Below are 26,015 nucleotides of genomic sequence, written 5' to 3' on the forward strand. Positions count from 1 at the left end.
AAGACAGAAGTCTAGAAATAAATCAGAAGGAAGAAAAGAGAAAGCAAAGAATGACAACTAATGAAAGAGAAATTTAAGAACTAGCTGATACCATCAGGAGAGGAAACATAAGAATAATGGGCATTATTGAAGGCGAGGAAAAGGAGCAGGGACTAGAAACCATTTCCAAATAGTGGATGAGAATTACCCAAATCTAAGGAATGAGCTGGAGCTTGGAATTCAAGAAGTCATCAGAACACCGAACCATCTCAACCCCAAAAGGCAGTCACCAAGAAACACTGCGTTAAAGTTATCAAAAATCAATGACAAAGATAGAATTCTCAGGGCAGCCACAGAGAATAAAATGGTAACTTATAAAGAACACCTATTAGATTATCATCGAACTTCTCAGCACAGACCTTACAAGCCAGAAAGAAAATGGAATAAAATATTTAAACTGTTGAGTGAAAGAAACTACCAGCCTAGAATAATGTATCCAGCTAAGCTCTCCTTTAGATATAAAGAAGAAATTAAGAACTTTCCAGACAAACAAAAATTGAGGGAATTCACCACTATAAGGCTTTCATTACAGGAAATACTGAAAGGGGTCAGCTCGTCTAAAACAAAATGACCAACAAATAAATAAAGGATTGGGAGGTAAAGTGGCTATCAGGCAAATAGAAGCAAAGAAGTACAATCCTTACTGGAAACAGGGCATTAGAGGCAAGGTAGTAATGAACGTTCAGCATACATAGGAACGAACTGAGATAACAATAACTGAAAAGATCCAGATTCACATAGGGTAAAGAAAACAGAAACACAAGGAAAATGAAGCAATGGAAACTCCAAGCTACCAGAAAGAAAAAGATAAAATGGCTATAAGAAGACCTCATATTTCAATAATCACCCTAAATGTAAATGGAACGAACTCATCAATAAAAAGGCACAGAGTTGCAGAATGGATCAAAAAACAAAACCCAGCCATATACTGACTCCAGGAGACTAAATTCTAAAGACAAATATAGACTCAAAGTGAAAGGGTGGAAAGTGATGTTTCAAGCAAATGGCATTCAGAGAAAAGCAGAGTAGTGGTGCTAATATTAGACAAAATAAATTTCAAAATAAATAAGGAAAAGAAAGATAATGAGGGACACTTCATTATGATAAAGAGGATCACGCACAAGATGACATAACACTTATTAATATCTATGCTCCCAATCAGCGAGCCCTGAAATAGGTAAAGCGATTACTAAAAGAACTAAAGAGTGAAACAGACCAAAACACTATCATATTAGGGGACCTAATACCTCATTGTTGGATATGGACAGATCATCCAAACAGAAAATCAGTAAGGAAATAACACCTTAAATGACACTTTAGACCAACTGGACATAACTGATATTTACAGAGCCTTCCATACCAAAACGCTTGCTTATACACTCTTCTCTAGTGCACATGGAACATTCTCAAGAATCGACCACATACTGGGATACAGAGATAGTCTCAAAATATAAGAGAATTGAAATCATACCAACCATATTCTCTGATCATAATGCTTTGAAACTGGAAATCAACTGTAAAAAAAATCAGGAAGAAACACAAATACATGGAGATTAAACAACATGCTATAGATGAATAACTGGGTCAGAGAAGAAATAAAAAGAGAGATCAAACAAATGATAATGATAGTACAACATATGGGACATGGCAAAAGCAATCATAAGAGTAAAGTTCATATCATTACACCTATCTCCAATAACAAGAACGGGACCAAATAAAAAACCTACCGCTTCATCTTAAAAAACTAGAAAAGAACAAATGTCCGCAGATGGAAAGAAATAATAAAAATTAGAGCAGAAATAAATAAATTGAAAAAAAAAGAAAACAAAATGCAACAAAGAGCTGGTTCTTTCAGAAGGTTAATAAAATTGACAAACCTCAGGCTAGACTCACTAAAGAAAATTAAAAGAAAGGGCACAAATAAACAAAATCAGGGATGAAAGAGGGGAAATTACAACTTACAGTGCAGCAATACAAAGGAACATACAAAGATACTATGAAAAAGTATGTAAAACTAAATTTAATAACCTAGAAGAAATGAACCAGTACTTAGAAAAATACAATTTTCCTAGACTGAATCAAGAAGAACTGGAAAAATCTAAACAGACCAATCAGCAGGATGGAAATTGAAACAATCATCAAAAACCTACCAATAAGTAAAAATCCAGGACCAGATAACTTCACCAGTGAATTCTACCAAACATTCGAAGAAGATATAATATCTATTCTCCTCAAACTCTTCCAAAAAACTGAAGCGGAGGCAATACTTCCCAACTCATTTTATGAGACCAATATTACTCTGAAATCAAAACCTGGTAAAGATAATACAAAAAAAGAAAACTAAAGACCAATATCTCTCATGAACACTGATGCAAAAATCCTAAATAACATACTAGCAAACTGAATACAGTAACATATTAAAAAGATTATACATCATGATCAAGTGGGCTTCATCCCAGGGTCACGGGGATAGTGCAACATACACAAATAGATTAATTTGATACACAAGATAAACAAATTAAAAAATTAGAGTCATATAATCATATCAATAGATGCAGAAAAAGCCTTCGACAAGATATGGCACACATTTATGAACAAAAGACTTTAAAAAATTGGTATAGGACACATAATAAAGGCCATATATGACAAACACTCAACCAACATTATATTGAATGATGAAAAACTAAAAACCTTCCTTGTAAAATCAGGAACAAGGCAAGGCTGTGCACCATTGCCACTGTTATTCAATATAACATTGGAGGTCATAGCGAGTGTAATCAGACAAGAGAAAGATACAAAAGGCATCCTAATAGGAAGCGAAGAAGCCAAACTGTCACTATTTGCGGATAATATGATTCTCTATATAGAAAACCCTAAAGACTCCACAAGAACACTACTTGAAACAATAAGCAAATACAGTAAAGTTTCTGGTTACAAAATCAACATTCAAAAATTCATAGTGTTCTTATACTCTAACAACGAAGTGTCAGAAAAAGAAGTGGAAAAAATAATTCCTTTCACAATCGCAATAAAAAAAAACCTAGGAATACATTTAATGAAACAAGTATAGGAATATATGTAATGAAAATTACAAGACCCTATTAAAAGAAATCGAAGAAAATACAAAGAAATGGAAAAACATTCCATGTTCTTGGATTGGAAGAATTAGCATAGTTAAAATGACCATATTACCTGAAGCATTATAAAGATTTACTGCAATCCCCATTGAAATCCCATCGGCTTTTCTTAAAGAAATAGAACAAAACATAATCAGATTTGCATGGAAGAAGAAAAAACCTCGAATTGCCAAAGCCATCCTGAGGAAAAAAAAAACAAGGCCAGAAGCATCACTCTGCCCGACTTCAAATTATACTCCATAGTGACAGTAATCAAAACGGCACAGTATTGGCAGCAAAACAGACACATGGACCAGTGGAACAGAATCGAGAGTACAGAAGTAAACCCATATTTATATGGGCAAATAATTTTCAACAAAAAAGCCCAAAACATACAGTGGAGAAAGGAAAGCCTCTTCAATAAATGGTGCTGGGAAAACTGGAAGGCCACCTGCAAAAGAATGAAAGTAGATTTTTGTTTTTCACCACACATCAAAATTAACTCAAAATGAATTAAGGACATGAATATAAGACCCGAAACAATAAAATGCATAGAAGAAAGCATAGGAACTAAACTCAGGGACTGTGGACTTAACGAGGATTTTATGAATTTGATCTCAAAGGCAAGGGAAGTAAAACGAAAATAAATGAATGGGACTACATCAAACTAAAAAGCTTCTGCTCATCAAAAGAAACCATCAACAGTTAAAGAGACAACCATCTGCATGGGAAAATGTATTTTCAAGCAACACCTCCAATAAGGGCCTAATATTCAAAATATACAAAGAACTCATACAATTCAATAACATCAAAAAAGCAAATGATCCAACCAAAAAATGGGCAGAGGACCTGAACAGACACTTCTCCCTAGAGGATATACAAATGGTCTGCAAATATATGAAATGATGTTCAACATCGCTAGCTATTAGAGAAATGCAAATCAAAACCACAATGAGATACCATCTCACACCTGTTAGAATAGCTATAATCAACAGGACAAGTAATAAGAAATGTTGGAGAGGATGTGGAGAAAAATGAACCCTCATACAGTGCCGGTGGGACTACAAATAGGTGCAGCCACTATGGAAATCAGTATGGACGTTCCTCAAAAGACTCAGAATTGATCTACCATATGATCCAGCAATCCCTCTACTGGGTATTTACTCCAAAAACTTGAAAACTCATATCCGTAAAGATATTTGCACACCAATGGTCATAGCAACATTATTCATAGTGGCCAGGACATGGAAGCAACTCAAGTTTCCTACAATAGATGGTTGGATAAAGAAGCTGCAGTACATATATACAATGGAATATTACTCAGCCATAAGAAGAGTGAAATACTGCCATTTGCAACAATATGGATGGATCTTGAAATAATCATACTAAGCACAATAAGCCAGACAGAAAAGGTTGAAAATCAAATGATATCACTTATATGTGGGATATAAATCTAAAAGCACCAAACAAACCAGACAAACACACAGACTCATGAACATGGACTTTAGACTAGTGGTTACCAGAGGATAGTGGGGGGGAGTTAGATGGTTAAAGGGGGTCTAACATAGGGAGTTAGGGGGAGGGTCAAATGGGTAAAGGGGATCAAATATATGGTTGCTAAAGGAAACTGGACTTTGGGTGGTAAACACACAATAGAATATAGAGATGTTAAATTATAACGTATACCTGAAAATTACATAATTGTTTTAACCAATGTTACTCTAGTAAACTAATAAAAAGTAAAAATTAAAAAAAAAGACTTTCACTGCCAAGAAAGATGAATAACTCACTAAATTCTCCTGATTATATCACAGGAAATACCTAATCAATGATGCTAAGAGATATAGAATTTAACCAGAGCCAAGTAACTACCACATTTGCTGGGAGAACAAGTATATCAACTTTGCATCAAGCTCCAAATAAAACCCGAAGTGTACAGGGCTTTCGGTCAAGATGGTGGAATAGGGATATATTGTGCTTGCCTCCTCTCACAACCATATCAAAATTACAATTACAAAACAGTCATAATTGGGAGTTGCCTGAAGTATAGCTGAACAGAAATCCTACAACTGGGACATACATTAAAGGCCACCTCGAGACTGGTAGGAGGGGGTGGAGATGTAGAACAGGCTGGTCTCACACCCACATGTGGTGACTGAGAATCGGGAAAGGTATCTTGACTCTGAAGTTCATCCCAGAGAAGCAGGGTTCCCGGCCCCATCCAGGCTCCCCAGTCCAGGGACCAGGGCCAGGAAGAGAAGTCATCACAACTTCTGGCTGTGAAAACTTAGAAAGACTGTGGCTAAGTGGGGAAGGCTGAGAGAGTCGCAGACATTTCTCTTGGGGGGCCCATGCCAGTTTTGTTCACTGACCAACTCACTTATTCTGGGCTCCAACACTGGGGCAACAGCTTGGAAGGTTCAGGTAACATGAATTCTCTAAGGAGGAAATAAATTTTCTAGCTTCAGGGTGAGAGCTGGAGGGGTGGCTTGGGTGGCTTTGTCCTAGATAGAGTGCACGGTTTCTTTGATGAGCCTTCCCAACTCCCACTGTGCAGATGCAGGTGGCTGCCATATCTGAGTCTCCATCAACCTGGATAACACCATTCACCCCAACCTGGTGATCCCCTGAGACCCCACCTCACCCAACTTGCAGGCCCACTCAAGCCGCTTCCAATAGATTTTCCATACAAAAGATATATCTTGGCTCATGCTGAAGTTTTTCCTAATATCTCTCAAAGGTTTGCAAAACCCAAACAAACAGCATCTGGCCTCAGCATGCCCAGTACCACTTGCTGAGCAGCCTGAAGCCCAGCACTAGTGGTAGCCAGCCTTGATTCCTGGCTTAGCCTCTCATGGCACCACCAAGCCCAGTGCCAGTGGTAGCCATCTGAAGATTTCTTGGTGATTCTTGCTAGGTGGCCCTGGGCAGGACACAGGCTGTGGCTGAACTAGGCCTGCAGTTGGGCCCCTCCCAGGGACCTCAAGGTCCAGAACACTCAGTGGCCAACTTCAGGAGCCGGAGCATCACTCAAAGCTGCATCTGAGGGCAATATACCCAAAGGGCATACTGGGCAGGCACCAGAGCCCTGCTAAAGCAAATACTGCTTTGTAGGATCAGCTCCTCACTGGCCAATCCTCAAAACCAATCAGCCCAAGGGTCAATCTCTCCCATTGATGTACCAACAGCAACCAAGACTCAACCACAACAGAAGGGCACACACAACCTATACAAGGGACATACCTGGAGCCCTCTGCTCAAGTGACCAGGGAAGACTGTACCACTGGGCCCCACAGGACATCTACTACATAAGTCCACTTAGGTAGTAGAGGACTGGGAGACATAGCAGACCTACCTAATACATAGAAAACACACAGGGAAGTGGCCAAAATGTGGAGACAAAGAAATAAGTCTCAAATGAAAAAACAGAACAAAACTCCAGAAAAAAAATCTATAAACAACATTTAGACAAGCAAGCTACCAGATGCAGAGTGCAAAATACTGGTTATAAGGATACTCAGTGAACTTAAGGGAAGAGTAGATGAACTCGGTAAGAACATTAATAAAGTGAAAGAAAAAAAGTGGCAATAGAAAACATACATAAGAACCAGTCAGAAATGATGAGTACATTGGAGAGAATCAACAGAGTGTATGAAACAGAGGACTGAATCAAAAACATAGAGGATAGCCAATCAGAATAGCAATAAGAAAAAAGAATCCAAAAAAATGAGGATAGTTCAAGGGGTTTCTGGGACATCAAGTATACCAACATTTGCATCATAAGGATACCAGAAGGAGTACAGAGAGAGAGAGTAAGGGATTTAAAACCTATTTAAAGAAATAATGATGAGAACTTCCCTAACCTGATGAGGGAAATAGACATATAAGCTCAGCAAGTAGAGAGCCCCAACAAGATGAACAGAAAAAGGCCCACACCAAAACACAGCCTAATAAAATGACAAAGATTAAAGACAAACAGAATCTTGAAAGCTGCAAGAGAAAAGCAGTTAGTTATTTGCATGGGAGTTCTCATAAGATTGTACTCTGATTTCTCAACAGAAATTTTACAGGCCAAAAGGAATTAGCAGTAACTATTCAAAGTGATGGGGGAAAAAAGGACCTACAACCAAGAGACTACTCTACTCAGCAAAACTATCATTTAGAATTGAAGGACAGATAAAGAGAGCTTCCCAGACAAGAAAAAGCTAAAGTAGTTCATCACCACCAAGCCAGTATTATAAAAAATGTTAGGAGTTCTTTAAGAAGAAAAAGAAAAAGGTTAAAAATATGAATTAAAAAATGGCAATAATTACATATCTATCAACAATAACTTTAAATTGATTAAATGTTCCAATCAAAAGACAGGGTGGCTGACTAGGTAAGAAAACAAGACCCTTATATATGCTGCCTACAAGAGACACTTCACCATGAAAGACACACACTGAAAGTAAACAGATGAAAAAAGATATTTCATGATAATGGAAATGAAAAAAAAAGCTAGGGTAGCAATACTTACACCAGACAAAAGAGACTTTAAAACAAAGGCCATAAAAGAAGAAGGAAGTACTTAATGATCCCACATCTCTGTATTTATCCAAACACGTGCATCTATATATTCATTACAGCATTTTTTACACTATCCAAGATATGGAGGCAGCCCGGGTGTCCATCAGTAGTTGAATGGATAAAGAATTGTAGTACATATATACAATGAAATATTACTCAACCACAGAAAAGAATGAAATCTTGCTGTCTGCAACAACTTCAATGGACCTGGAGGGTATTGTGCTGAGTGGAGTAAGTCAAGAGATTTTACCTACATGTGTAATCTCAAGAACAAAATAAATAAACAGAGACAATCTCAGATACAAAGAACATGTTGATGACTGCCAGATAGGAGGAGTTTGGAGGGTAGGTGAATAAGAGGAAGGGATTAAGTACAAATTGGTAGTCACAAAATAGTCATGGGGATGTATAGCATAAGGAATATAGTCAATAATATTGTAATAACTATGTACAATGTCAGATGGGTACTAGATTAATCAGGTTGATAACTTCATAAATTATATAAATATTGTATACATAAAACTAATATAATTTTGTATGCCAATTCCAAATGAAATTTAAAAATTATTAAAATATAGTCATAGGGATATAAAGTATAGCATAAGGAATATAGTCAATAATATTATAATAACTATGTATGCTGTCAGGGGGATAATAGACTTATTACGGGGATCACTTCATAGGTTATATAAATGCCTATATAAATGCCTAACCACTAAGCTGTATACCCAAAACTAATATAAAATTAAATGTCAACTGCAGTTCAAAAATTTAAAAAATAAAATAAAGAAGTGTACAAATTGGTGATATTATATGATTTTTAATACAAATGAGTCACATAGCTCTTGAGCAATTTTATGTCACTTAAAATCGAATATGCTATATATAGTGTTCATGAAATCCTTTTGTAATATTCTAACTTTTAAGTTTTAAACACAGATTATATAAAAAGGACAATTTCCAATTCTTCTGTAAATGGCCTTGAAAGCTAAAATGAATTGTTTTAACCATTGGTCAAGCTAATTTCATATCTATAGACACTATAAACAACCTGGAGTTTAAATATGCCTCATTACCAATAAAATGCTTTGGAAAATAGCAGGTCTAGCTATTTTAAAGAATAACCTCAACCCAACTTTGCTAGGCCAGACTTCTGAAAGGAATAAAGTACAAAGGACATTATTACTAAAATCATGTTCTAACAAGATGCCTACAGGATCAAGAAGAAATATTTTAAAATCCACAAAAATAACTTCAAAATAATAAATCAAAGTTTTCAACTTCTAAGAAAGAGTAGCTGCATATCTACCTCAAAAATAGACCTCAGGAATGTGGGGGTGAGGTGGAAGATGAAGCAGGAAGAGGGGTGTTTTTAGCAGGAGCTTAAGATTGAGTCAAAACCAGTACCAGACTTAGCCAATAATTGCTAACTAAATAAGTTTTAGGCTTTATATACACAAGGGAGAAAGGATATTGTTCACAGATCAGGCTTTTTACACCACACCCATCACCATCAATCTCTTCTTCAAGTACAAAGATTTTCAGGAAAACAAGCTGTATTTATTTTTATTTTCTTTTTTAAATTTTTTTTATTTATTTTTTAAGCGAGGCAACCCATGGTTTATTTCACAGATTGCAAGGACCTTGTCAGCTTACAATCCCTCACTTTTTATTTTTTATGCCTACAGCACCTGGTCCTCCTAGGTGATCTCCCATCCAAGTACTAACCAGGCCAAATCCTGCTTAGCTTCCAAGATCAGACGAGACTGGACTTGTTCAGGATGGCATGGCCCGAGACGAAACAAGCTTTATTTAAAGAGGGCTAAAATAATCTTGAATTATTCTTTTCTCTTTTATAAAAATGTCACTTGGTCAATATTTACAGCTTGTATTTCTTTAAATTGGAAAATACAATAATAGCATATATGCAACCTTCTGATTGGTTAAAATATAGTTAAACAATATCAGCTTCTATAAGTAGACAGGACAAAAACAGACTAAAAAACACTGTCAAGAACAGTAGTGAAAGTGACTTATGAAATTCAATGTCAATTTTAGATTTAAAATGATTAGTAGTGCTTTCTGTGTGAAGCTTGATTTAGGGTTTTCCAACAAAGGTGTAACGACTAAACAAATTAATATAAAGTCTTGAAAGAAGCTAAGAACAAAAACAAATTCTAGTAAAACTTGAAATCTATAGTAAAAGCACAAGACAACAGAATTATCCCTTTCATAGATTTGATGCTACTATGGATCAAAGTATGTCTCTGAAATCTTAACCACACAAAGCAACATTTTTTATTGTATATAAGGCTGATGCCATTACCACCTCATAACGCCCATCCCCAGTCCAATTTAAATAACATTATTTAAGTCCTACAGGCAAAAATCTGCCAAAAAGCAAAAGTCCAGGACCAGATGGCTTCACCAGTGAATTCTACCAAAAAGTCACAGAAGATTTAATACCTATTCTCCTCAAACGCTTCCAAAAAATTGAAGAGGAGGGAATACTTCCCAACTCATTTTATGAGGCCAATATTACCTTGATACCGAAACCTGGCAAAGATAACTCAAAAAATGAAAACTACAGACCAATATCTCTCATGAACACAAATGCAAAAATCCTAAATAAGATACTAGCCAACCAAATACAGCAACATATTAAAAAGATTATACATCATGATCAAGTGGGCTTCATCCCAGGGGCACACCACACACCAAAATTAACTCAAAATAGATTAAAGACCTGAATATAAGACCTGAAACAATAAAATGCATAGAAGAAAACACAGGAAATAAACTCAAGGACCTTGGACTTAAAGAGAATTTCATCAACTTGACCTCAAAGGCAAGGGAAGTAAAAGCGAAAATGAATGAATGGGAGGGACTGCTTCAAACTAAAAAGCTTCTGCTCAGCAAAAGAAATTGTCAACAAGGTAAAGAGACAACCATCAGAATGGGAAAATATATTTGCAAGCAACATCTCTGATAAGAGCCTAATATCCAAAATATACAAAGGAGTCACACGACTCAATAACAACTAAAAACAAATGATCCAATCAAGAAATGGGCAGAAGATCTGAACAGACACTTCTCTCTAGAGGACACACAAATGGCCAACAAACAAATGAAAAGATGCTCAACATCACTAGCTATTGGGGAATGCAAATCAAAACCACAATGAGATACCATCTTACACCTGTTAGAATAGCTATAATCAACAGAACAAGTAATAACAAATGTTGGAGAGGAGGCAGAGAAAAAGGAACCCTCATACACTGCTGGTAGGACTGAAAATTGGTACAGCCACTATGGAAATCAGTATGGAGGTTCCTCAATAAACTAAGCATTGATCTATCATATGATCCAGCAATCCCTCTATTGAGTATTTACCCCAAAGGCTTGAAAAAAATCATATCCATAAAGATATTTGCACACTGATGTTCACAGCAGCATTATTCACAGTGGCCAGGACATGGAAGCAACCAAAGTATCCTACAACAGATGACTGGGTAAAGGAGTGGTGGTACATATATTCAATGGAATATTACTGAGCCATAAGAAGAGATGAAATACAGCCATTTGTGACAACATGGATGGAACTTGAGATAATCATACTAAGCAAAATAAGCCAGACAGAAAAAGTTGAAAATTACATGATATCATTTGTATGTGGGATATAAACCTAAAAGCAACAGAGGAACAGGACAAACTAACAGAGACTCATGGACATGGACTATAGACTAGTTGTTATCAGAGGTTAGGGGGTGGGGGAGAAATGGTATGTAGACGGTTATAGGGAGTCAAGTATAGGGGGATGGGGGAGGGTGAAGTGGGTAAAGTGGATCAAATATATGGTAGCTAAAAGAAACTGGATTTTGGGCGGTAAACACACAATAGAATACAGATGTTAAATTATAATGTACATCTGAAAATTATATAATTGTATTAAACAATGTTACCCCAATAAGCTTAATTAAAAAATAATAATAAAAGTCTATCACTGCAAAAAAAAAGCCCTACAGACTATTGATATTCATGGTTACTAAATGTCTTACATCTAGGATAATTCTAAGTGAGATACAGCAAAAAGAACCCACAATACTTCTAATTCCATTCAGCCTTTCAGCAAAGTTCACTTAATATAATTTGAGAATATCTTAAATCTTTATTTTACTATTTTCTTCCAAACCATTTAACCTGTTTTAGCTATTATAAACAGACATTTTAAATTGCCTTTTCCTCCAACTAAATAAATCTGGAACTGTTTTACAGCTTCCTTTTGTGAACTGTAAATATAAACTTCTATTTCTATAAGGTACAGAGTACAATGTATAGAATACTACAATTCTTTTAAAATACTTTGGTATAAGTTGAAAACAAAAGCTAAGGTAATAAAGAATAATGAGAAAAGAAAAAAATGTTCATAATAAGATTAAATGAGAAATTCTTCATTATATTTTATATGATATAATAAGATCTGTTTTCTTTCGAATTAAGAAAACTAAAATTATTAATTCCGATATTAATACAATATTGATTCCAGAAATGGATACAAGGAGCTAGAAACTCATGAGCGGTATGAAACCACATAAATACCTTTAAAAGAGATGCTTCAGTTTCCATGTGGCAGCAATTATAGCACTTCCATTCATTTAATATTTAGTGAGCACTCACAATGTAGCACATACAAAAGATTCTGAGTTTATATTCCATTTCTAATTATTTGCAGGTGTAACAAGAATCCTTTGCTCCTCTCCAAATCATGACTTTAGAAGCAACTTGTTTTGTGCACAATTGTGTGAGTACAAAAAGGAAGAAGGCGTTAAGTGGAGGGAAGCAGAAAACAAAAAGCAAGCCCTAGCAAAACTGTTATCCATGGGCAAGAGATAAGAACTACATTAAATTAGAGAGAGAGGATGACAAATATTCCTGGCAAAAACTCAGTCACCTCAAACAAATAAAAAGTTTAAATTAGATTACTTTCTTTCAATTTATATTTACATATTAACAAGAGGCAGGTTTCCCACCTGCAAGTGAATTCTGGCTTTAATTGTAAAATATAACTATACAATGGCCAATAAGTCAAGAGCCAATCAATGCTAAATGGAAGGTATGGCAACATATAAATATTAAGCGGACTATAGAGGTAATGCAAGCCTCCTAAGCTGTAAACAGTATAAACTACAGACCTATAATGTAAATTACAGGACACTGCTATATGTCAATTACACTGAAGATAAAGGACAAAAAAGGTTTAAAAATAGTCTTATCACATTGTGCCTTTGACTTCGTTTAGAAAAATAAGCATGTACATTTGTTCCTTGGGAATAATGTCAATCTCAAACTAAAATGAATAAGCTATCCTGCTGCCATTTCTATAGATAACTTTATGAAAATTATTTAGACTATAGTTAGGAATTTTTCTGAAACTTTTATCATGACAGATAATAATAACTACAATACTAGTTATTCCAAGTATTCATTTCAGACATGAAACAGACTTTTAAAATTACTTCTGTAATGACAAGCTAGCTCAGCAGCAGAGTAGTGTTTGTGTGAAATTTTATTGCAAATTTTAGTGTAACTATTATGAAGTTTCCAAAATAAATACTAATATTTAAAGGGGTAAAGAAATAGCAAAAAGTGATAATACTGCAAGATCTCAAACAATACTACTAATATTAATTACATATGCCCCAGGATTTCTTTGAGTGGCATTAGGTATTAATACTGTTTTGAATTTAGTTCAATTTTCTTCTTCTAATTTAATTTTGGCACAAGGAAAACCAATTTGATTAGTCAAGCATACAGCTAATGAAATGGCGTGACTGGAGCTTAGACCTGTAATAACATAATAGGCATCTTTGCTCTTGTCCTATAGGAATTTGGAAATTCGACCTTGGTATTTTTAAGTACACATATACTTAAAGTATTACAGTAGTTAGTCTGGAGAATGGAATCTGGGAACTGACTCTCAAATTCCATCCCCATGCTCCCTCACCTCCATTTCATTAGATTACTAAATATCACTGTTGATTAACTGTATAAAGGATGGGAACATTTGAATAAACAATCCAATATAGCAGACAGTCCAGAAAAGGTCAGACTTTTATTGCTTTCGGTCAAAGACGATTGTAAAATTTTCATTGGAAGGAAGTGGCACGACATAATCTTTAAAATGAGTTACTAAAATCAAAATAGGAAAATCTAAAGGTAGTTTTCTAAGTACAAAATTGGAAACACTCGAAGTTAAATTTGTAAAATAAATCACTAGTAAATATACTATTACCAATTTATACAGCAATCCAGAGAGCTGCTTACTGATTACTGTATTGTACTAGATCTGCACTGTGCAATATGGTAGCCATTGGCTATACGTAGTTATTGAATATCAAATTATTCAAACTTTCAAAAATTTAAAATTTAATTCCTTAGATACAATAACTACATGTGGCTAGTGGCTACTGTTTTGGATATCATAAGATGGAACATCTCCATTATTGCAAAAAAGTTTTATGTAGCACTATTCTACATAAAATACAGTTAAAATGAGCTCCAAGAAATAACTGGTATAATTCCAAATACACTGGATAAAATAAATAAGTGGGACATATCTATTTATGTTAAAAATTCATGCAGAGTAGGAATAAAAGGAAACATCCTCAAACTGATAAAGGACACCTTAATGGTGAAAGATTGCTTTCCCCCTATGATCAGGAACAAGTCAAGGATGTCCAGTCTCACCACTTCAATTCACCATTGTACTTGAGGCACTAGCACTTCAATAGTACAAGAAAAAGCACAAGGCAAATAAGATTAGAAAGAAAAAAGTAATCTCATCTTTATTTGCAGACCACATGACCATCTATGTAAAGAATATCCAAGAATCTCAAAAAACAAACAAAAAAAACAAACAAAAAAACACACTTCTAGATCTTGTTAGTGAATTTAGCAAGGTCGATATAGAAAAACAAAATAACAAAACAACCCATTTCTATTTACAATCAACAAAAAACGAAATTGAAATAATTATATGATGTTTCTAATTTGGAAGGCTCATTGTTGTTAAGAAGCTAATTCTCCCCCAAATTGATCTGCAGATTCAATGTAATCTCAAGCAAAATCCTGGTCTCTTTTTTTATAGAAACTGAGAAGTTCATTCTAATATTACACATTGCAAGTGGGAATACAAAATGAGATAGCCATTTTTGAAACAATTTTGCAGTTTCTTAAAAAGTTAAATTTGCATTTACCATATGATCCAACAATCCCACTACATATTTACTCAAGAGAAATGAAAACAGATGTTCATGCAAAGACCTAAACAAGAATGTTTACAGCAGCTTTATTTATAAAAGCCTGTATCTGGAACAACCCAAATGTCTATCAATTGATGAATGGACAAGCAGATTGTGATATAGCCATATAATGGAATACTACTTGGTAATAAAAATGAATATTTATAAAATATAAAAATTCCTTTAAAATATGATATGGGAAATGTCATGCATGAATCAAAAAATCATTAAGTCTAAGCATAATCAGACAGACACAAAAGCCTATATACTGAATAATTTCATTTAGATGACATTTTAAAAAAGGCAAAAGTGCAGTGACAGAGCAATTAGTGATTTCTGGAGGCTGAGGGATAGGTAGGGAATTGATTGCAATGCATGAAGGAAATTTAGGGAGTGATACAAATGTTCTAGATTTTTACTGTATTGGTTATACAAGTGTATACATGTCAAAACTCACTAAACTACATACTTTAAAAAGGAGAATTTATTTTATGTGAGTTATGCCATAATATGCTTGACTTGATAAGTAAAAGTAATGTGGCTAAAACTTTAGAGCTCTATAAGAGTTAATCTGTTATTCCAAGGAAGTATGGTGTCATCTGACCATGAAATGGTTTAGAAATAAATTGCTTAGAAGGCAAGCAGTGTAACTTATGCCAGCAACATACTTCTCTGGGCTTTTAGTTTTTCTGCCCTAAATAGGGGTTTACAACCTAGTTTCTCAAATCTGTTCCCAGAAAACTTTCTGAATGTTACAGGTATTCTGGGAAAAGGGTTTCCACTATCAGGTTAGGAAATGCACCCCATAAGGCGATTCACATGCATTTAAACATATGAAAGGCTCTTAGCAGAATTACATACATTCATTTTTCCCCATATTTTTTAAACTCAGTGTTTTCTACATTTACATGACCAAGGAACCCTTTTATCCAGAAGTAGTATTATTAAATTTCTTTCAAGTTCTAAGAGCCTTTGATAAAACTTTTAAGATTTACCTTCATGATTAATACTTGTTTACACTGGAAAATTATGGAACTGACTGATTTTAAAGTAATTGGGGAATGTACCCCACAATGAGAAAACTGTCTCAAATCAAAATTTAAAAAGCTTTCATATTCTTCTAGCTTACTTTTCTAGTCAACTTTTCTGGGTTTTTATCAGGTTCTGCCTTCTAAATATCCTACACTTAGGATCCTGATTAGTATATACAGTAATCTTCCCTTATCCACAGTTTCAGTTACTCATAGTCAATCACAGTCTGAAAATACTGAATGGAAAATTCCAGAAATAAACGATTCATAAGTTTTAAATTGCATACTGTTCTGAGCAGTGTGATAAAATCTCGTGCCATCCTGCTTCATCCTGCCTGGATCGTGAATCATTGCTTTGTCCACTGTATTCACACTGTATACGCTCCCCATCCCTTAGTCATTTAGTAGTTATCTTGGTTATCAGATCGACTGTAGAGGTATCACAGTGCTTGTGTTCAAGTAACCTTTATTTTATTTAATAATGGCCCTAAAGCACAAGAGTAGTGATGCTGGCAATTTGGATATGCCAAAGAGAAACCATAAAGATCTTTCTTTAATTGAAAAGGTATATATAGGAAAAAACACAGTATTTATATAGGGTCCAATACTATCTGTAGTTTCAGGTATCCACTGGGTGTCTTAGAACATATCCCCTGTGGATAAGGGGGCACAACTGTATTACAGCTGTAATATATCTTGACTGAGTTATCTCAATTGTAACAGCTCCTCCCCAAATTACATGGCAGATTTAAGATTGTGAAAGCATCAATGCCAGGGACATTAAAATTCCTTAGCAATTGCTATAAGAATAACAAAGTGATCTAAGTTAGAATGTAAAACCAGCGGAAATTTGAATACATATGAGTAGTTAAAAGAACTGTTAAAGAGAGAAGAAAAAAAAACATGGAAAGCCTAATACTCTAGACTAGAGGCTGCTCTTCAGCACTTCATATCCGACCACTGAAGGAAGTACAAAGCATTACAAATAATGTTGATACTATGGCTAAAAATACATCTTTTGAATATAAAAAATGTATAAATAATAAAAGCTATCTCAATTAAATTCGGTGAATAGATTATGAATAAATACTTAAGGGAAAAATGAATGAATACTGGAAAATTCTGGAATGTAAACAAACTGCCTCTGAAAATGGGAGAAAACGTTTAAAATGCCATGTCCAATTTGACCCAATTCAGTAGTCTACTTTTCCCAATAATATCCTGGCTATGGAAGAGTATTGTTAGCAATATACATCAAAGTATCTAATTTATCTTAATGACCCTTATGAATCTTTATCAATAATTTGTATAAGTACCTTTTAAAATTATTTCTAGCATAAATATACTTAATTTCTTGGGGTAAATAAGTTCTATAAGTTTCCTGTAAAAAAGAAGTGTTCTTATTTTCTGATTTGAATTTAAGACATATTCTCTAGGCATTATATAAAATAATTTTTAAAAGAGTGAGAAAATAGGGAAGCAGAGTGGCAGTTACTCATCTAGCTGCTTGGTTCTGCACATTTTTAAGAGTTAACTTCAATAAAAATGGTTCCACAGCTAGATCTCCTTGGGAACCACTACTAGTATTTCTTCATAGTAGTTGCCAGAGATGTCCCAGAAATAATCTGAGTGGGACATGCGCATTTCAGTAAACTAGAAGTGGGAAAGGTGATTTTTTTTGTTTTAATAAAGATATAAAATTTATAACATTATTATAAGTTTGGCAAGCACATATAAGCAGAATTTACTTTTTTGTTTCCTTCTGAAAGCTATCTTTACATAGATCCCTGTAAAAGTCTTTGAGCTCAGGGCATAGATTTATAAATAGGCATCCACATCATTGAAAACACCTGTAGCATATAAAAAAGAAAATGTTCCTGGCTAAGAAGGAAGGAAAGGAAAAGGAAAAGGAAAAGCAAAAAAAAAAAAAAAAGGAAAAGGAAAAGGGAAGGAAAGGAAATGAAAGAAAAGGAAAGGAAAGAGAAAAAAAGAAAGGAGGATGACAGGCAGATATGAAGGCAGGAAATGAAATTGAGTTCACCTTTTACAAAACCATGTTTCTATTTGTTTTAAGTAAAAATGCTTTAAAATGTCTGGGCCCACATGAAAACTCAAGAATGAAAGCAGTTTGTTTATACTTCAAATTTAATTCTCATACCTATTTTTTGTCTTTATAATGAGTTCAGGAAGAAAGAAATCAAGAATATGTTTATAACTCATATGAACATTACTCACCCACATTTGGAGGTTTCACATAATTTACAGGTAGTTCTGGAGGTCTGCCTCTATGTAAAGCTGCAAAAGCAGACCCATTCCATAGTGTACTCTTACAGTCTATATAAAAAGATTCAAAAGTTAGTCAAGGAGCAGAACAGCTTCTTGTTTTTTTTATTTTTTAACTGTATCTCAGAGGCAAATGTCTGTTTTCAATTCACTTGTTGAAGTATCTTTTTAACTACTAAAACCACAGTGAACAATAACATGCATATGTTTACACGTTATAAACTACATATATCATGACTGGTAAACACCAATACATTAATATATCATCAGGATATTTTATTTCTAGGCTGATCTAGAACTAAAGTTTTTATTATACATATATTTGAATCTTATATAAATATGACATGGATTAACACGGTTTTAAGTTTACATTGGTCCTTCTTGATACTTAGGCTTATACACATCTACTCATATAAAACTATTTAAGCAAGATACAACTACATATAAGTATGCCAGATAAAACTCAGAAACACTTATCCTTAGTGCATGCTTATGTTATGCAGTGCCTGCCAGTTGTGCCCTAATGGGTAACAACACTGCATATCCGATAACAAACTACAAACAGTTGTGCTTTTTGCCTTTTATATTTACGTCTAAAGATTCAAGCAAATATGAAATATACCTAATAATTCAATTTTGAAACAAAAATATTTGACTACTCTCTTAAAAGCTTCCAAATTAACAGAATTGAATAATTTCTTAAGTTATAAAATAAGATGTTTAAACATTGGTATCATTTATGTTAACTATTTTTGTGAATTAGGATTTTTTTAAAGCATTATGCTAATAAAACATAGAAATAAATTGGTTGCTAGACCTCATGTATTTATCACACTAAGTGATATCCTTAATGCTTAATTCACATTTTTATGTTCATAAAATATTATTTTATATATTTTACATATTGGGGTTCTATGTAAAACTTTGAGGAAAATCTGTAAAAGACTGAAAAACGGTGGCGAGAAACTATTATTGAATAGTCACTGATGGGTCAATAGTTTTGTTCAAATATTCTCAATTATAAAAATTTTACATATCATAATTTTCTTTTACTTGTTTTTAAAATATTCTATGTGATTAGGATAATATTGAGACTCACAAAGATTAAGACCATTAAAATGTAATAAAAAAATTTTAAGCATTTATACTGTAGTAATCAGAGCAGCAATCTTTTGAGATCTCTATTCCACAAGAATGCACAGATTTTATATTTTTTGTCTCTGTGATATTCACTGTTTTACAGAAAAGGGCTCCTTTTAGGCCTATTAAATTTTACTTGTACACTAAGAAAATAAAAACAATATTGGCAAAATAAGAAACACTAGAAGAAAATTACTATTTAGAAAATCAAGGGAGCCCTTACTCAACATAGAAATACACCGCTCCCCACTCCTTCCTCTAAAACCTGTGAAAATCTTACCTTTGGCATCTCGTAACAGAGACTGCCGACCAACACCCAATAATGTCTGTACCCCAGGAACACTCTGAGGGATCTCCTTATCTAGTAAGGGACCAATCCGCTCACAAATTTTAAGGAGGTAGTCTGGAGGAATGTGTGCATTGGCTGCCACCTAAAAACATAAATAAATACAGGAAACAAACTTGGTTTAAGAACATTAATCTTCTCCATTACCAAACAGTCCCATCATGCAGCAAAGTACAATTTAAAAATAAGGAATCAGCAAAATAACATTTTAAATATTTAATACATCAACCAAATTTAAGAAAGAGCTATAAAAATTGAGCATATTTAAATGATATAATATTAAAGGATATGGCTTTCTTACTGCCTTGATTAAACCATTTGTTTGGCTGTTAATCTTATGAAATAAGCGCTAGAAAACAGCAAAAGTAAGCATGCCTGAAATCAAAGCAGCACAAAGATGATGGGAAAACTCTACTAGTACTTGTTTATTTAGTAGTAATGAATTGATCAAGAATCAGAGGATCTAAATTCTATAGAAATCATAAGAATAAAAACAAAAGGTATTACTTGCAGGAAACTCTTATCTAAATCCCTTAGGATTAACAAGACATACCTGCTTAATAAAGTAGAACTGTTTTTCTTAAAAAAAAAAAAACTAGTTTCCAAAAGAGCACCAAATTAATGGTTTTCCAAATACCATGTTCTAAACAACTATGTTGTGTACTCAAAATTCATTGCAACATTAATGTTTTTTAAAACACACAAGTAAATTTCTGAACATGGTTAATATATGTAGATAGGGTTGAGACAGTGAAACAAAACTTTTTTCATTTTTTATCTAAGCTAATGTTCAATCCCTGATGTATTCCATAAATACCTAATTACTAAAACAGTAAACAGAGAAAACTAGAATATTAAAAATCCTTAGAGTAAAATGAACATCTATATTTTCATCTTGACATAAGGTCCTGGCTACAACTCCAATTTTTATAAGTGCTACAGTTATAGATGGATGGACGGATGGATGGATGGATGGACAGACAGAGAAACATAAACATAAATATGTACATGTCTACCATCATATTGGACACACACCAATATATTACCCACCAGATCAGTAACAATAAAATACAAAAACATAATTTTGTAAGTCATACCTAATGATCACCATGAGAAGAGATTATGCGTTCTCAATAAATGTTTGTTCACTGAATCAATGAAAGAATAAAATCAAAGTAAAGTCTATCTATAAGCAATAACATATGAATTCATAAAGGAAAAATCTTAGATTCTCATATCAGGGTGCCTTTTTGGAAACACAGGTCAAAGATCTATAATCCAACATGTATTCAGAATTCTAGAAATAATTGATTCTATTGTGATTTTTGAAAATTATTTCCTACCATTATTATTGTAAGTCCCTGCAAAAAAACAAATTCAATCTGCCAAAATAACTGGGCCTGGGCAAATGTCACGATGTTAAGGAACAAATGCAACTTAACCTGATTATTTTAAATTTGCATCTACAAGGTTTAGCTTCTGACTGAGTCAAAGAATCAAACAAATTCTTTCATGTATTTCTCACATCTCTGGTTTTGTTTTCTAAGCAAATAACTACATGGAACTACATTTTAGTAAAATATACAGGTTATATTAAAGTAAAAGCAGATGATGATTCAATCTAAAAATCATTTCTTGTTATCTAGACACTGATATCCTAGTTTGTAATTCATTCTCTCCACATTAGGGCATTTCTTCATTATGCCTACATGCAAACATAGTACCCCTAAAAATATATCTCAAAGAAAAAAAAGTTTTAAAATACTGCGTATTAACATCTAAAATAACTTATGCCTTTCTCCCCAACACTGTCTTGGATAAACTAGGCTTCCATTATCTGCCATCACTTTTTCATCAAGTAACTGCTATATTAAGGCTTTACATAGAATGGTAGCTGATGTCTTTAATGACATTTTCTTGTTTTTTAAAATGAATTTCCTTTTCTTTATCCCATACCATCTCAAGAGTTATTCACTTGTTACAAGAATCTAACTAACTACTCTAGAAATTGCAATATATAAAGCGATATATAATTTAAAAGGTGAGAGTTCTTTAATATGAATTTTAAGAATTACCCTCTTATAGAAAATCTGTCAGATTTATATCGAAATGACATCTTAAGCTTTCTGGCTACTTCATTTTATAGAAACAATGATGTTTGGTTTTCTGTTACGCAAAATTTTTATTAATTCCTCAGCAGTAACTTAAAAACATATAATCATTAATTAAACAACTAAAACAAAGCTCATCTACTCCCAAACACTCCCCCTTGAAGACCTGTATTATAAACTATTATGTAAATGTCACGAGTTTGATTTTCACTCTATAAAATAGAAAATTGCTCAGTTTCTAAGCGATCCCATTCAAAAAGTCCATCCTTCTAAAATCAACAAAAAAATTATTCTAAAGCAGTACTAGAGAAATAGATCCTTTCAACACAATGGCAATGGCAAGACTTTTGAGTCTGAACCTGTTGGCTTCTCTTTTAAACATTAGCAAGCTTCCAGACTATATTAGCACAATTCTGCAATAATAGTTCCTTATAAATCAAACTTCAGGACTTATAAGTGATAGTTAACATTAACTTTAATTCATTGGCTTTGATTAAAGTTGCAATTTTTTCAAGGTGATCTTTTTAGGCATAAGAACTCTTAACTACCCTCATTAATTACTTTTTTTTAAGTTTTTAAAAGTTCTATATTAGAATTAGTAGGAATATAATAATATATTAATGTTATTAGTAATATTAAATGAAAACATTAAAATAGTCTATGAAATTCATGGTTTAATACTATAAGCCACTCTTTTTGATTATATCTCAAATATTGCAATTTCAGTTATTTAGCCACATTTCTTTCTCTGGAATATAATAGCCAACAAGTAACACAGCAAGCTCTTTGAGAAGAAAAGCATTCTTTAAAAGCAAAGTTCATGAGTATAATACAAACTTCTGTATTTTTCTGTAAAACTATTCCAAAGAGTTAAATTATAAAATCTTTGAATTGGAAGGATTCTCATACATAACCAACCTAATTCCACTTCTTATAGTAGGAAAAACAGACCCATAGAAGTGAAGCCCAACGGTTACAATGAATGGATAGGAGGACTCTGGTCTTCCTGCTCACTGCTCTATTACTGTCCTATTAAGGCAGTTGAAAAATTATGAAAATAATTAACACAAAGACTGTAAAAATTAAAACTATACATTTCAATAAACTGAAAGAAATTAAATGAAGCCTATATTATATACCTTCTTGATAGGAAGATTGGCTGACTTAAAGAGCAAATCTAATAACTGAATTACCACACTTCAGAATCATTACAACTAGTGAGAGGACAAGAGAGCTCACTAAGATAATTGTGCTCATCATAATTAGTAAAAAGGAATCCAGCTGGGTACTGAATAAAATGCAAAAGGTACCTACCTAATATCAGGCGGCCAAGTCTGCACAAAAAGCTACATTTGAAATACTAGTTTTCATACAGTAATGGTATTGTTTTTATCTTGGCTTTTAGAAATAGCAGAATCAGACAAGAGACTCTAAGAAAAACAAATAAAACAAAATTGTTTATGTGTTTTATTTTCTAACTAAGATCATGACTACAAAGGTAAAATGAAGACTCGAACTGGGACCATATGCTGAAGAAATAAAATGCAACATTTATCTGAGATCATAATTATTTGGGGTGGGGGATAGAGGAAGTACATGCAAAAAATTAGTTGCATTTTTTTATATTTAGGGATAGAAAACAAAATGGATCTTGAAAAACACATTGAGGCTTTAAATATATCAATATAAGTGCACTAGCACGGAACTTGAAGTCTGAGAGCTTGGATTATTCAGGCCCTAAAATTTACTAGCTGTTACTCCTTCTGGAAGTGTGGTATAATAAAAAGGACTTAATATTTGTATTCCAGCATCTCCAGTTCCTACCTATGTGGCCAGCAAAGTTATTCAGTCTCTCTGGGCCTGAGCTTCCTTATCTGTAAAACAGGGAGTAATGATAACCACCTCATGTGATTTGGTAAAAACAAACAAATCCTTTACTCATGCACTCATTCTTCAGTTATTTAAAGTATAGGGAGATGCAATAGAAAGGAGATTACACCTCTGCCCTAAGGGAATTCACTGGCCCAGTAGGGGAAACAAAACTAGTAAATAGAAACAAATCAAAGCTACAAGTGCCCAGAGGTTAGTACAGAGAACTAAGGAAGCAAAGAAGCCCAGTATGGAATTCATGGTGGGAGGGGGTTGGGGGGCTTAGCTCCTGTCCAATTTTATACTTGAAAGCTAAATAAAAATGCACAAGACAGACAAAGGTAAGTGAAGGCATTCTAGGAAAAGAGAAAGGCACCCCCACCCAGTAAATGCAGCCTGCATAGTGATGGAGCTCACACTTTCTCCTCAGTATTTAAGATGTTCCTCCACAATGTTATACAATAAAAAACTCTCTCCAGAGTATCATCTGATTTTGAAGGAAAAACATGTACTTGTAACATAAAAAACAGGACTGGAAGAAAACATTAAAAAATAATATTTTCCTCTTGATACTTTTTGGTAAAATATAAATATCTGCATTTGTAAATGCTGAGTTTTAATGTTTGCAGAATTTGAAGGGGGGATGGGCATAAAGGCAAAGAAAACAGGCAGGCCTTAAATTGCAGTTATACCATTGGTTAGCATGGTGGGCTACAAAAGTATTAAGACTTCCTACCATTTTCTTTTAAAAATGTTAATAATTATTCATAGCATTCCTTTTTTATTTTTATTAGTGTTGAGATAGCCTCAAGAATGAAACCTGCAGAGCAATCTACCTAAACTCAAGTATTCTCTGGGTTATACAGACTCAGAAAAGCACTACAGGTTCTATAAACTTGAGAGCAGATAATATCAAAACAAAGACAAGGAACCCAGCCACATTCTAAAGGTTTCTCAGTAAAGAAAAGTTCAATTAAAGAATTCAGTACCAGCTGGCAGATTAAATAAGCCTTAAAAGTATGTATCATGAAACGCTTCCAACAAAAGTTAAAAAAAAATGAACAAATAATAACTGTTGGCTAGCTAATTACAAAGCACCACAGTAGATACTAAAGAGTATGAGAAAACATCTTCGACAATGTAATTTAAAATATGAGAAATTAATTATCAATAATATATAGAAAATAAGTTCAGGATAAGAAAAGATTAATCAAAAGGATTGAGGATTCCAATAAGACGATGGAAAGACACACTTCCCACTTTTAAAAAAGTGAATACTACACAAATATCATATGGGATTACTTTCCTGTTATCCATAAAAATGCAAATAACATTAAATATCTTTTGACATAATGATGATTTGTTTAACAGATGCACTTCACAACACTCATTAGGAGTTCAAATCTGACACTCACTTTTGAAACACTTTTTTTAATGGTACTGTTTTATATGTACCTTACCTTATACAAATATTAGGAAAACATCAAGTGGTAATAATTATCTAGCTAAAAAAATATAAACTCTCGTGTCATAGTTCTCCAGATTTCCATGCTAGCCATTCAACCTCTGTCTTATTTTTTTTTTATTAAAATTATTGGGGTTACATTGGTTAATAAAATCAAATAGGTTTCAAGTGTACTGTTCAATGATACGTCATATGTGCATTGCATTGTGTGCTCACCATCCAAAGTTAATTTCCTTCCATTACCAAATATTTGGCCCCCTTTTCCCATATTTACCTCCTCCTTCCCCCCTCCCTCTGGTAATCACTAATCCATTGTCTGTGTCCATGAGTCTCTGTTATGTTTGTGTGTTGCTTTCAATTTTCTATCCCACATATGAGTGAAATCATGTGATTCTCAACTTTTTCGGTCTGACTTAACATGATAATCAAGGTCCATCCATGCTGTTGCAAATGGCAGTATTTCATCTTATGGCGAAGCAATATTCCATTGTATAAACGTACATTTTTATCGAAGTCAGAGTAAAAATAAATGAAAGGGACTATTCAAACTAAAAAGCTTCTGCACAGCCAAAGAAACCACCATCAAGCCAAAGTGGCAACTATCCGAATGGGAGAATATATTTGCAAACCTCTGTCTTCTTTAAAATGCAGTATTCAATGCATTTGCACAGCATTTTCAATTAACAAAATGCATTCTTCTATATTTCACTCATTTGGTTCATGAGATGGCCTTGTAAAACAGGTATAG

The 26,015-nt window shown here is 33.7% G+C and overlaps 1 protein-coding gene and 1 pseudogene across 2 annotated transcripts in view; both read right to left on the minus strand.

Annotated features, from left to right (window-relative positions):
• The window catches only part of BRWD3 (bromodomain and WD repeat domain containing 3), a 122,214-nt gene that overhangs the window by 90,180 nt on the left and 6,019 nt on the right, over positions 1–26,015 (minus strand). Inside the window, exons 5-6 of one of the 2 annotated variants that reach the window (XM_016164899.2) lie at positions 19,757–19,907; positions 18,289–18,387 (exon numbers count right to left, since the gene is read on the minus strand). In XM_016164899.2, coding sequence (XP_016020385.1) covers positions 18,289–18,387; positions 19,757–19,907 — 250 coding nt within the window. Of the gene's footprint in view, positions 1–3,231; positions 3,379–18,288; positions 18,388–19,756; positions 19,908–26,015 lie in introns of those variants that run through there. The other variant, XM_016164900.2, reaches the window with a different exon arrangement.
• LOC118608615 lies at positions 9,401–9,519 on the minus strand (annotated as a pseudogene).

This window comes from Rousettus aegyptiacus, unplaced genomic scaffold (assembly GCF_014176215.1).
Source record: "Rousettus aegyptiacus isolate mRouAeg1 unplaced genomic scaffold, mRouAeg1.p scaffold_m13_p_9, whole genome shotgun sequence".
Taxonomy (NCBI): Eukaryota; Metazoa; Chordata; class Mammalia; order Chiroptera; family Pteropodidae; genus Rousettus; species Rousettus aegyptiacus.